General features: G+C 41.8%; 1 protein-coding gene across 12 annotated transcripts in view; it reads left to right on the forward strand.

Moving 5' to 3' along the window:
• PTPRQ (protein tyrosine phosphatase receptor type Q) overlaps window positions 1-12,879 on the forward strand; it is a 2,012,995-nt gene that overhangs the window by 1,868,201 nt on the left and 131,915 nt on the right. For all 12 annotated transcript variants that reach the window (XM_069629300.1, XM_069629298.1, XM_069629293.1 and 9 more), the window contains 2 exons: window positions 2,685-2,819; window positions 2,934-3,059. In XM_069629300.1, the coding sequence (XP_069485401.1) occupies window positions 2,685-2,819; window positions 2,934-3,059 (261 nt within the window). The remainder of the gene's footprint in view (window positions 1-2,684; window positions 2,820-2,933; window positions 3,060-12,879) is intronic.

A 12,879-nucleotide genomic window follows, 5' to 3' on the forward strand; every position in this document is an offset into this window, starting at 1 on the left:
TTAATAATTTTTTTCATTTTACTTAATTTCTGTTTGGAATATGTTTTAGTGATAATTAGTTAATAGGATTATTGTTTAAGTTAAAAACAAGTTAACAAAACGTGGGCCAAAGCATACTCTCAGGAGAACTGTCCTAGCCTCTGTCAGCAAACCACTGGATAGTCACAGCCTAACTCCTTTTCTTCATGCAGGGATTCTTGCAATTAAATAAGAGGGTCTGCCCGTCACTCAGTGTCATAAAAAACACATTTAAGCAATTGTGATATGCTTGGTTATTTTGAACAGTGGAGAGACACACGTATTTAATGATCCATTAGCTACTAAGAAAACGCTTTTGAAGAGAGGCAGTGGTAGAATGGATGGTCATAGTCTACAATGGAGGGTTACAGGTAATTTGGTCGAAAATAAATGGTCGACAGGACAAATGGTCGACGAAATTTGGTCGAAAGACAAATGGTCGAATGTTTTTTTTTTAGTATTTTCACATTCTTTTTTTTTTTGGGGGGGGTCCCCCCAACACCCTTTTTTTGCTAAAAAACCCTTTTTTTCCTAAACGAAAACCTGAAAAATACATATATAAATAAAAAAAAAATTCAACCATTTGTCTTTCGACCAAATTGCGTCGACCATTTGTCTGTCGACCATTTGTCTGTCGACCAAATGACTGGACAGCCAATGGAGATCAGCAAAGCTTACAATGTAGCAGCACCAGTCGTGATGGTCTAATGACAAGTTAAACTGCTACATAAATAATTTCACACTTGATCAATATGATTATTTCTAGTAAGTCCACAAAGCAAAATTACCATAGATTCCTAACAAGAACCTGTGTGTCAGGGATGACTCAGAGGGGTGTAGGAAGTAGGAAAATAGTGAGATGTTCTTGCACGCAACCAAAAATAATTAGTGTTATCCGTATTTGATGAAAACAGTCTTGCAATTTTCCAGGTTTTAGTTCCATGTCTCCCTATCATTCTGCAGCTTATATGGCGCTGGTCTTTACCATTCTGCCACTTGCCACAAATCTTCCAGGCTCCTTCCCGGCAACTCATTCTAATTAAAGGGGTTTTACTCCCTTCACCCTGCTCCTCCACCCACCAATCCTTTTGAAGGTGGGGTACCCTCCCTTAACCCATCTGGTTGCTTGGTCTGCTTTCCTCCCCACTTACCTTCCTTTCAGCCTCTGGCTGTTTGTCCTTCTACCCTCTCTACGCTGTTCTTTAACAACCTCCCTCCCATAGTCCCTGCTCTTTCCCACCCCTCTAGAGCCCCTCTACTCCCCAGACTTACCAATGATCCTGAGCTGCCAATATCAGCACAGTAAATCCCCACGAGGAGAAGCTGGCGATGTAAACAACTGTGCTGCTAATAGCTGTGGGTTAAAGACAGAACACACAGGTTTTACTAACCTTCAAGCAGCTTGTTAGATAGTTGATCCTAAAGGCGGCTGCACATGGAATATTTTCTTGTAAAGCTGGATGATAATGAATTGTACGAGAGGTTAATCAGCTATAATTGCGGATAAACATGGTCAGGCTCTCATCATCTACCTTCAAGGAAGTCATCGCAAACACTGTTATGTTCGGACTCAGACCTAACGTCTTTCATATCCACGGCATCCAAAAATTATTCTCGAAAAAAGGTGTCTCTGGAAAAACCTTAAGCGAGACAATTGAAGAGAATCTTTAGAAAGAGGCACATTCATTAATTTACTGTATGTTGGGGACTGAATATTATTGAGCCCTTTCAGAAGTTAAGCAAGGGAGGCCTGAAAGTAGTTTTAAAAGAACATTTGAAAGCCCCTATTTCTAGTAACGAAAGCCTGCCAAAGCCGGTAGAAGCTGAAAGCTAAAGACCCTCAGAGATAGGTTTTTACACCTATATGTCAACATGCTATTTTTTGGTGAAAGAAAATAGTCACCAAGTTCCATCTCCAACAATTTAGCCAAACTAGGATGAGCAGAACTGAAGTCAATCAGTCCCTGATAAATGTACCACTGTTTTATTTACACTCTTTATAGTAAAATAAAAATAAAAACATACATACGTTAGTATACTTACCAAAACATGCCATGGAGAACATACTTGGCGGTTTTATTTAAAAGCCCGAAGGATAGGTCAGCAAATTAGGTCCTTGCCTATGAGATCTATGAAAAGCCTAGAGCCAGGGTTCAATAGATGTAGACTTTCAAACCTATGGATTTGAGGTGGTAATTTGAGTTCTATTGGTGTCCCTTTTTTGCATTGCTTAAAAATCAGGAATCCCGCTGAAAGCGCTTTATGAAACACATATAAGCACTAAAAGGCTACATTTTGAGTATCGTTGTTGCTATTGTGATATAATTTAATGTTAAATTGGGTTTGATTCATTATTCTTTTTTTTTTTAAAGGGGCTTTTAACTATCCCCCCGGATTGTGAAATGCAATACCTTTAGAGATGGTTACTTTTAAATTAAAACCAACAGTGTATTAACAGAAAAATCACAAAATTGGTTTGATTTAAAATGACTCTTGTGGTATTCGTCGTGTTTTTTTCTTTATTACCTGCCTATTTTTTAACAAAATAATCATAATGGGTTTGTCATAATCACTTAATCATTCTCGCTGTTTCACCATACTAGTATTCATAATATTCGTCCATTGTCAATGTCTGCCGCTGATATCTGCGCTGATTTCTTCCCAAGGGTTACATTTGTCCAAATGAGTTTATTGCTACACAAGGACCATTGCCGGGAACTGTCGGGGATTTCTGGAGAATGGTTTGGGAGACCAAAGCTAAAACCATTGTCATGCTTTCACAGTGCTTTGAAAAGGGAAGAGTAAGTACTCAAATATCTTACAAATGGAGTGTAATATGGTAGAGATGTTTGATGAAATTCTGTAAATCAGTGTGTAATGTCTTTGTAACATGGCCTCTTGTCTTTGAACTCCAGATAAGATGCCATCAGTACTGGCCAGAAGACAACAAACCGGTGACGGTGTTTGGAGATCTGGTGATCACCAAACTGACTGAAGATGTTCAGCTGGACTGGACTGTCAGGGATCTGAAAGTTGAGAAGGTAAATCCTGGGCTTATTCGTCTTTCGCCATTCTACTTTTGAGTCATACATCTCCATTATTAATGTTTGTACTACCAGCACAGGATTGCTTACAATTAGGTTCCCTCAGTGATGAATTTAGCAACATTGCCACTGATTCTCTGGAGGGAAGCTTCTCTTACATGGCCAGGGAAAGGCAGAAGCTACCCGACTCTGACTTTGGGGGTGGCTTTCTGCGGGAGGACCATGAATGGGGAGGACAAACTCCAGAGAAACAGGAAAACACTGAAACAAAATAAACCTTATGATACAATTCTTAATGACATCCATGTGCCTTTGCAACATGCCTGTATGGCTTATTTTGACACAGAAAAAAATTCCCAGGTTTTCGTGACCACAACCTTATTTAGCCGCCCCCATTTTTTAGTACTGAGATGAGGAAGAGGGATGTAAGAATGAGATGACCAGAAGTGGTAAGCATATGTCACGTTCTAGTCTTTGGAAAGTGCTAAGTAATTCCAGGAAGTTTAAAATACTGCTATAAGCATCTGCAGCCGCCAAAAGCAAAGGAAGATAAAACAGGAGCCAAACGGCTAAAAGGACGCACCCACAGTCAGTGCCGCGAAGAAGAAGACGCAAAGATGCAAGGAATGTCAGAGCTGCCCGGTAAGCCCTGAGTGAGTGGGTTACCAGAGCACTTGAGCGCGAGTGTCACAGATCATTAACAGCTCAAGAAAGCCCAATTAAAGTAATTGGGAACTGATACAAATACATATAGTTTTAAGGATGGGTTGGTGACCCAATGCTTAGAAAGAGATATTGCTACAAATACAGTGTTAAGAAAGGGTCAGCAACCCAATAATTGAATAGATAGATTGATTCAAATACAAGCAGTGTTAAGAAATGGTTGGTGACCCAATACTTGGAGAGAGGGGTTGATACGAATGCGAACAGTGTGAAGAAAGAGTCAGTGACCCAATGCCCACACACAATGCACAATGGGTGTGTGGGCATACCTACCGCTGCTATCCATGACACTCCTCCACAATAGCGATCCCAAACCACCACCAAAAAGATACAGGGTCTGTGATTTCCCCCCAGCTCAGCTCTGAGCTCGGGTAGCTGGTGCCCCACCGCCACATGTCCTGGTACAGGGCCCCCTCAGACTTCAAAAATAAATAGTTTCTTTTTTTAAATCATTCTGACTGCATAAAGAAATTATTACCATACTGGAAATAATGTTCTTTCTGAAGGCAGAGTGACTTCAAAAAGAAACTATTTATTTGTGAAGTCATAGTGCTCCCCCTCACCCCATGTATGACATGGAAGCCTCCAGTCTCTGCCTTCATAAAGAAATTATTTCAGTTACAGTTCGGTCCCATAACAGAAATAATGTCTTCAGATCCTCTGCACATGATGGGAACAAGTGTTCCTGGCTGCTGCAGGGAGCTGAAGGCCTTTGTTCCCTGGACCAACATATAAAAAAAGGTAAGATAATTAGCCTCATCACGAGTTTGGCAGTAACCCTTAAATGCGGGGGTAACGCTATTACCGCTGCATTTAAGAGTCCGCCTAATCACGGGCTTGGCGGATTTACCCCCAGCTCTGAGCTTGGGGCAAATCCGCCACGATTTTGTCGATTTTTCCATGCTATTACTGCTGGCGGTAATACTGCCGGCGGTAATAGCGCCGAACATTCCCTAATGGGCTCAATGGGGAATGGGAAATTCCTGGATGGGCCCAATGGGGAATGGGGACTTACCGTTCCACCAAACCCATGATCCGGCGCTCATAGCGGCGGGGGGTTTGGCGGTAGGGCTAATAGCCCCAGCGGTAATACCCCCACGGTTAGCGCCCAACTTGTGATGAGGCCCAATGTATTTTGTTTAAATGTCTGTGCGTGCATGTAAGTGTGTGTGTGTGTATGTATATAATGTAATGTGTGCGATTGAGTGAGTGCATGATTTATGGGTGGCTGCCTGGGTGTGAGTGTATGGTAAAAAGGGTGCACATGTTAATGTATGGGTGGCTGAGTGTGCATGTATGTGGGTGTATGGTGAATGGTGGGTGTGCTTGTGTTTAATGCCTGGATTATTTATGGTTAATCTTCATCACTCCTAGCCCTACTCTTCCTCATCCCAGTACTTGTGTATTTGGAATGTTGTCTCATACAGAAATACTGGTACGAGGTCAAAGAACATGCCTGGCTTAGTCACCTGTAATCTTCATTACTCCTAGTACCAGTCTTCCTGGTCCAAGTACTTACCTATGAGGTAATGTGCCTCATACGTAAGCAATGGGATGGTAAAGGGGGACGTTGAGGTAATTCGGAGCTGAGGAGCTGATTTTGGGGGTGGAATGTGCTAAATTTTAATAGTCATCTATGTCCAGGCTAAGCAGGCATGATATGTGTTATTAGTGGCTAGATAAGCATTTTGGTGCAGCCAGTCTAGTCATTTCTTACTTTGGTGTAGAGGAGGAGCCAAATACCTCTACCGGAAATCATGCCCCTATTTTGCCTATATGTTGGAAGCCGGAAATCGCAACATGCATAATGCCAGTAATGGTACCTATCCCACGAAGTACAGAGTCGGGATGTTTGACGTTGCAACTGTAATAAGCCAGGACCCGTGAAAGAGAAGGGCTGAAAGTGTGGCACAGTAGAAAAGCAGCTAGAAATCAAGGGAGGATCGAGAAGGCTGTCGGGCCCAATGTCAAGGGTTGTCTATTCAAGGAAATACAATGAACGTGAGAAGCAAGGCAAGCTCCTGTTAAGGTGCAATGGAAACACTATGAATGCCAAGTTTTATTAATTTAATATCATTAAATGCGAGGGAAGGAGCTCAAATGCATTCTCCTGTCACCTGGGACCAATGGAAATAGAAAATGAGAAAGCTACATCAAGACTAAAGTTAAGAATGTGCTCACACTCCCTTCTGTTTTCAGTTGAAGGGATACTCTGCAAGGCCAAGTTCAAAGACAATTCAAATGGCAGACAACATGAGTGATGATGGATGGTAGGCTACTTGGGTAGGGAGGCTTGGCCAAGTCCTCCCACATTCACATGGGTGCCAGATTGCATGCTGCCAGTGAGTCAAATGTTCCAGAAGGGTACAAGTGTGCCAACCAATTATAAAGGGCCATGTATTGAAGAGTCCTATAGTTTAAAGCCAATGATGTGTTGTGTATCTAACACATATTGAGGATGACTTGCAAAAGGGTTGGGCATAAATTGTCCACCTGACAATAGAGACCCAATCACAATCCTATCCCATATAGAAAGTATACTTAGATATTCCCCGTTGACCTTTCACAATCCCAAATAAATTGTCTTAGTTTGTCACATATGTCACATAGTATGAGATCAATTATGAGTTTTTGTTATAAAACGATGTTTTTTCATATGATGCGTCGAGATTATGCTGTGTGACGTCCGTTGATGTCTGTTGTAATCCCTGTTTTAGACAATTGAAAATAAAACAGTTATTGTTTGCCAGCTTCCTGAGTCTGTCTGGTTATTGGTGTGAGAGCTATTCTGCACCCCCATTCAGGTAATGACACGCTACCTCATTTAAAAAGGACCTAACGGTTCATTGGCTTAACTTATTTTTAACTGGGCATCTCTGATAGAGCAATCCTGCTAAGTGTATTTCCTGGCTAGACTGACATTTGGGTGCTGCTAGTCTGGCCGTTTGTTATTGTGGCATTGTATATTTTGTGAAAAAAACGTGATAAGTGTAATTGCTTCGACTGACATTTTGGTGCAACCAGTCTATTTATGTATTAATGTGGCATGGCATGTTTTACTGTAATATGTTATTACGTGTCTAGACTGGTGTACACTGTGCCACTAGTTGGACATGTTTTCATTGTGGCATGGCATTTTCAATTGTAAAGCATTACATTAATTAAAGCATTAATACTTCTGTCCAATGTTGGTGGCATGCATTGGATTTTTGGATTGGTGTTACCCTACGAAACAATTGCAAAAGCCCTGGCTTTATAATGCATTAAAACTCAAATCTATGGGCCTCATTACACAGACGGCGGTAACCATGGCGCTATTAGCGCCATGGTTGCCGCTGGTATTTTACTGAGTCCGCCATGGTGAATGGCGGAATTACCACCCTATTCCAAGGTGTGTTGGGGCGGTAATTCCCCATTCACCATGGCAATTCCCCATTCCCATTTTTGCCCCATAGGGCTCAATGAGAATGGGGAAGGCGGTAATTACGGTACCGCAAATTGCGTGTCCCAAGGTCCCTTTGTGTGTCCCGTCCTTAACGGCTGGTAAAACCAGCCCTTAAGGTAGGGTCCCACAAAGGGACCTCGTAGTAAGGCAGTAAGGGTTTACCGGCAATGGTACCCTTACTGGTACCGGTAAACCCTTACCGCCATCCGTGTAATGAGGCTATCTTTCTCCTAGTAAACTGTGCGGCGTGCTCCTGCAGCAGCATGATTGCATTTATACGCATGAGCGGTAGTCTAGGCCGCCCCTAAGTATGGCTTGACCTGTGATTTGTTGCTAATCTTGGGGGGAAGGGAGCCCTCAGCATGGCTCGCAGGGGGGCCCCAAATTTTGTGCTACGGCATTGCATGCTTCAGTTTCTTCTGAGCCTTATCTCCCCAGCCACAGGCCATGAGCAGGAGAAAACATAATACTGGCAATTGCGTAGACAAACGCTTGCCAGAATATCCTTGATAAAATTGCTGTCGCAAAGTTTAGATTTTCACCATGAAAAAATTGAGTGGCGTGCATTTTCAGTGACAAGACCTTTAAGGCCAGTGACTGCAGATTTGCTTCCTGCACCCAAATGGTTGGGAGCTGACTCCACCCTGCACGCATATCGGAGGACTGTACCAGTCCATTTGCAAGTGTTTGGGGACTTGCACAATGCGTCCATAGAAATTGAAGGGCTGTCTGAAGGTCCATTGTGCACGCACGCACGCACACACACAAACAAACAGCACACACACAGGCCGCCAACAGCACATCACTGCTCTCTTGCACTTTTCCTGCTTCCTCCCACTAACTCAACCTCCCCTCCTCTTTCAGAGCCGCCAGAGCGCCAAGGGACCACTACGGTGATGATAGTGCGCGGTACAAATGTCCTTTAACATTAACATTAACATAACACTTACCTACAAACATGACCCCTCTGAGAATCAGATGAGAGAGTGTGACAATATTTTGCCTCTAGCATTTTGTGGCCACAAGTTGCTTATAATTTGCTCCAGAGACTATATGATATTTAAGGACTCATTATGAGATTTGAGGTAATTCTAAAATAGGCAGTAACTGCAAAATAAAACACAATTTAACAATCACCTCATTACAGCTATGAAGGTATTTACCTCTATCAGTATTCCAAGGGAATAAGTAACATATCTAAAAAGTCCCTAGAATGTGTTTTCCTCCACAGGAAGGCTTCAATTCAAATATGAAACAACACTTTTGGATGTGCACGTTAAAAGGGTGAAAAAATGGCTATCTCCAATGCCAGCCTTCTCCTCACCTTTCCCATGTGATGAATAAAAGGGTCAGAAATTACCTTTTTTTGCATTAAAACGTATATTAGTTGTATAAACCACTTCTGTACACTAGACATTTGCATTAGCCATTTCCACTATCAAAATAGGGGTATAAAAGGAATCATATATATTACGCAGCCTGCAGTAGTGGGCGTGTAGTTATGGTTAAGTTGCTCAACTCATAGGTAAAGCACTTTTTGAGCGGTTTCTAACTTTGATCCGCCTGGTCGAATACTTACCAAACTTTGCAATAAAAATATATAACATGCTCTGAATATCTCTGGCAGGTTTGGTTAGGTTTAGTTGAGGGTGCGGAACATTATACAGGGGTCCCAAAATGTTTTTTTTTCCATAGATGCAATGGAAAAATATTTTGCTCACGCCTTCAGCCCAAACCGCTGGACGGATTTTCACCAAATTTGCAGCAGCAGCGGCGGCGGCTTGGTTCCAAAAGTGTGCTTTTGTGATTTTGGTGTAAATCTGTCCAGTAGCTTTTTTTTAAATTGACTTAAAAGTTGGTAAAAAATATTAGTGATATCTGGGTCCGGTCCACAGACCGACTTCCCTGTTTGGTCCGCGGACGGGCATTCGATTGGCCCAGATGGTAATGTAATGTCTGCGGACATCGGACGCGCCCCCTGTTCGTATGGTGAAAAGTGTGAATTGCATCAGATTTTTGGAAATGCCTGCCAGGTTGGATTCGCGGACAATATTCAGTGTCCGCAGACATCGTGGTAAAAACATACAAAAAAAACACAACATCGCACTTGTCACACTTATCAAACCATCTCTGGGGACGTGATGGGTGATGAGGATGAGATGGGATATGGCCCTAAGAAGCCAAAAAAAAATTGTTTTTTACCCCTGAAGTCCGCAAACAGTCCGGATGTTTGGGCCTAGGCAGTCCAGTGTTGTTCGCGAACACTTCTGATGTTCGGGGACATCTATGCCTATTTCTGCATTACAGGGTTGGTGAAAAGCAGTTCTTGGATGGCTAATAACTTTGGCGCTACTCAATGAAACTGCATGATATTTTAGAATTTTATTCTAGACTTGATTCTGAATGGTTTTGAAAAGTGTGGTGTTGTTTTGTCAAGATGGAACAAATCTAGAGGGGGGGTCCCAAAATATTGTAAAGGATTATAAATGTGGTGTCATTTGATGAATCTGCACAAATGTTTGCAAAACAATGTTTAATCTAGATATTAATGTTTTTGCAAAGTTTGGTTGGATTCGGTCAAAAGGGGGCAACATTAGAGGGTGGTGCCAAAATAGTGTAAAGGCTTATAAATGTGGTGCCATTTGCCGAAACTTCACAAATGTTTGCAAAACGATTTTAAATCTAGATATGAATGTTTCTGTAAAGTTTGGTGGGTTTCTCAACAGGGGGCTAAATTAGAGGGGGCTCTCAATATTTTTAGATGGTTTATTGCTTTGTTGCAGTTTGATGAATGTGGACAAAGGTTTTCAGAAACATTATAGACCCAACCTTCAATGTTTGTGTAAAGACTGAATGGATTTTGTCAAGTGGGGGCTAAGTTATATGACTATTGTATGTACATACATTTTGACACTTTTAAAAAAATAAAACCTGGGCGGATTTCAAGCAAACCTGTGTAAGGAGCATTGGCAAGGACCTTAAAGCACGGTTTTGCAAATGTCGCCCCTTTTTTATTTTTTGACAAGTGTCATAATGTAGATACAAAAAAATAGTGATGTACCTTTGGTGACTGAGGTATAGCATGTGGCATGGGCAGTGGCCAGATTGTCCGGGCCATGATATGAGGTCATGACCTGGACAATCTGGCTACTGGCCATGACCGCGAGGGAGGAAAAAGGGTGTTAAAGTGGACATGTCCACCTGGTACCAGCTATGTGGTCAGGTTATTGATAGGAATAGATCTGAAAGGGAAAGAACATTTGCTTGTGGTAATATGGTCACAGGGTTCTGTCTTCGCCTTCTGTAGGCTGCCATGGAAAGGGAACAGGGGCTCTTTACGGAACCCCGCCTTCCCTTTCCATGGTGGCTATCTTGGAAAAGGATAGGCGTCCTGCTGTGGGAATAAAAATCAATTTTTTAGTACCCCAGGTACTAATGGCCTTCATCCCACATTGCAGGGGCTGCAATGGAGGATAATGGTCCAGATCCCTCGTTATTTATTTATTTATGTATTTATAATGGCCCAAAGCCCGCAGGCATCAGGGCGCACACAGACACACTTCGCTTGGGCCGATGACTTGGGCTGCGGGCCGTTATCTCCCATTCCGAAACCTGGAACGGAGGATGAATGCCACATTATTTCCATTAGCATAACAAAAAATGCTAATGGAAATGTTGGAAAAACGTATTGAGTCTAAATGTAAAGTAGATGGAGTCTATAGGATTTTATTTTTTAGTTCTATTTTTTAACTGTGAAAGGTGGTTCCTAAAGGAACCTTCCTTTTGATGTTTAAAAAAAATGCAGGAGAGGTTAGAACATAAGGTGAGGAGGGTAATGAGGGAAGAGGCCCCAACCACTAATATGGAGGGGCAGGTGGACAGGGGAAGATGTTGCGTGTGTGTTACTTATAAGGTAGTGGGCAGTGTTTCTCATGCTCCTTCATTACAGCTTCAAACTTGCTTCCCCCTGAAGAGTGGTGTGTTGCAGTATATGCAGAGTACTGCTGTCTTCTAATGATATGGATCAACAGCCTCTTTTGGTGCTTGCAAGGTAGCTGGTGGGATTTTGTGTCCCACAGAAGTAGGCTGTGTGACTACAGCATTGGTTGAGGAAGATGATGTAGAGGAAGAAAGCCTATTACTTGCTATAAAAGGAACAATCTTTCTTAGAGAATTGCAGTGGTTGGATTTGATGTGGTGGTGCATGGAGGTGGTCCCGTAGGAGTAATGTCCAGGTAGTCTGCAACTGAGTACAAAGTTGCACTCAGTGCATTTCACTTTTGTAGCTTTAGCCTTTGGTACATTCCGAACAGTGGTAAAGAACTGCCACACCCATGATTCTCTCAGAGTGCTAGAGGTAGACACTTCCTTTACCTCATCTTCTTGGTCCTCTTCATTGTCTTTGGAAATACTGCACTTTTTTGCTGTGTTACTCCTCCAGCTGGTGGTGGTGGTAGCTCTTGGGGAGGAAGGATGTCGATAGCTGATGCCATTTATAATATAAATAGCAGTTTTGCTTCTATTCTTCCAAGTATGTGCTTTGTACTAGATTGTTAATCGATAATGAGTAAGAATAGGTGTAGGAGCTGTGCAAGGGTACATTTTGAGCTTGAAAGTTCCTAGATCAGTAGAAAATGCCGTTCCGAACTGTCCTCGAAGCAACGACCCGAACGTGAAGTGCAAACGCGTTCATAGAAACGTCATCATGCCTGCGCGAGCGCATGGTCAGGTGGCACTGTCCGGAAGGTCCGCAATGACGTCAGATGTTTGCGGACGTCAACGGAAGCAAAAACAGTAGAAAAAGTATAGAAGTGTTAAAAATTATACTAGAAGGTGGGAAATGGCAGAGTTTTAAGGTGAAACTTTGTAAATTGGACAAAAATGTTGCTATATTGGGTTAAGTATGATATTAGTAAGTTGTAGGAAAATAGCATGCACTGGTAAAAACCATGGAATTCTCTGAACATTTTTTGGTAAAGGGACGTTATGGTTAAGTTGCAGTAATAAAAAAACCTATGAAATTCAATGAAAAAACTTTGTTAAAGGGACGTTATGGTTAAGTTACACTAATAAAAACCTATGAAATTCAATGAGAAAACTTTGTTAAAGGGATGTTATGGTTAAGTTGCACTAATAATAACCTATGCAATTTAATGAAAAAAACATTATGGTTAAGTTGCCAAAAAAACCTAAAAAAGTCACTGAAAAAACTTTGTTAAAGGGAGGTTATGGTTAAGTTGCACTAACAAAAACCTATGAAATTCAATGAAAAAACTTTGGCCCTGATTCACAGAGCATTTTCCAATGGGGTTTTGCCATTAGAAAACACTTCTGTGAATTAGTCCCTTTGTTTGTTTTCCGAAAGTAAAAGGTGTATGAGTATTGGTTCGAGAAGTGTGATTCTTGATTCAGATTGTACATTTGTATATTAGGAGTTGATGGTGTTGAGTTAACTTTGTTATATTTACATTTATGTGAAAAAGAGTTGAAAAGGATTGGGCAGTGTTGTAGCCACTAAGTTTTATTATGTTCATGGAAAGAGGCACTACAATAGGATGCTTGGAACCTGGGCTATAGTATCTGCATGGTGCAAAGGTGTTTTATAAATAAATATGAACTTGTGGTGTGGCGTTGTGATGTGCCGTATTT

Source organism: Ambystoma mexicanum, chromosome 12 (genome assembly GCF_040938575.1).
Source record: "Ambystoma mexicanum isolate Mex_15411 chromosome 12, UKY_AmexF1_1, whole genome shotgun sequence".
NCBI lineage: Eukaryota > Metazoa > Chordata > Amphibia > Caudata > Ambystomatidae > Ambystoma > Ambystoma mexicanum.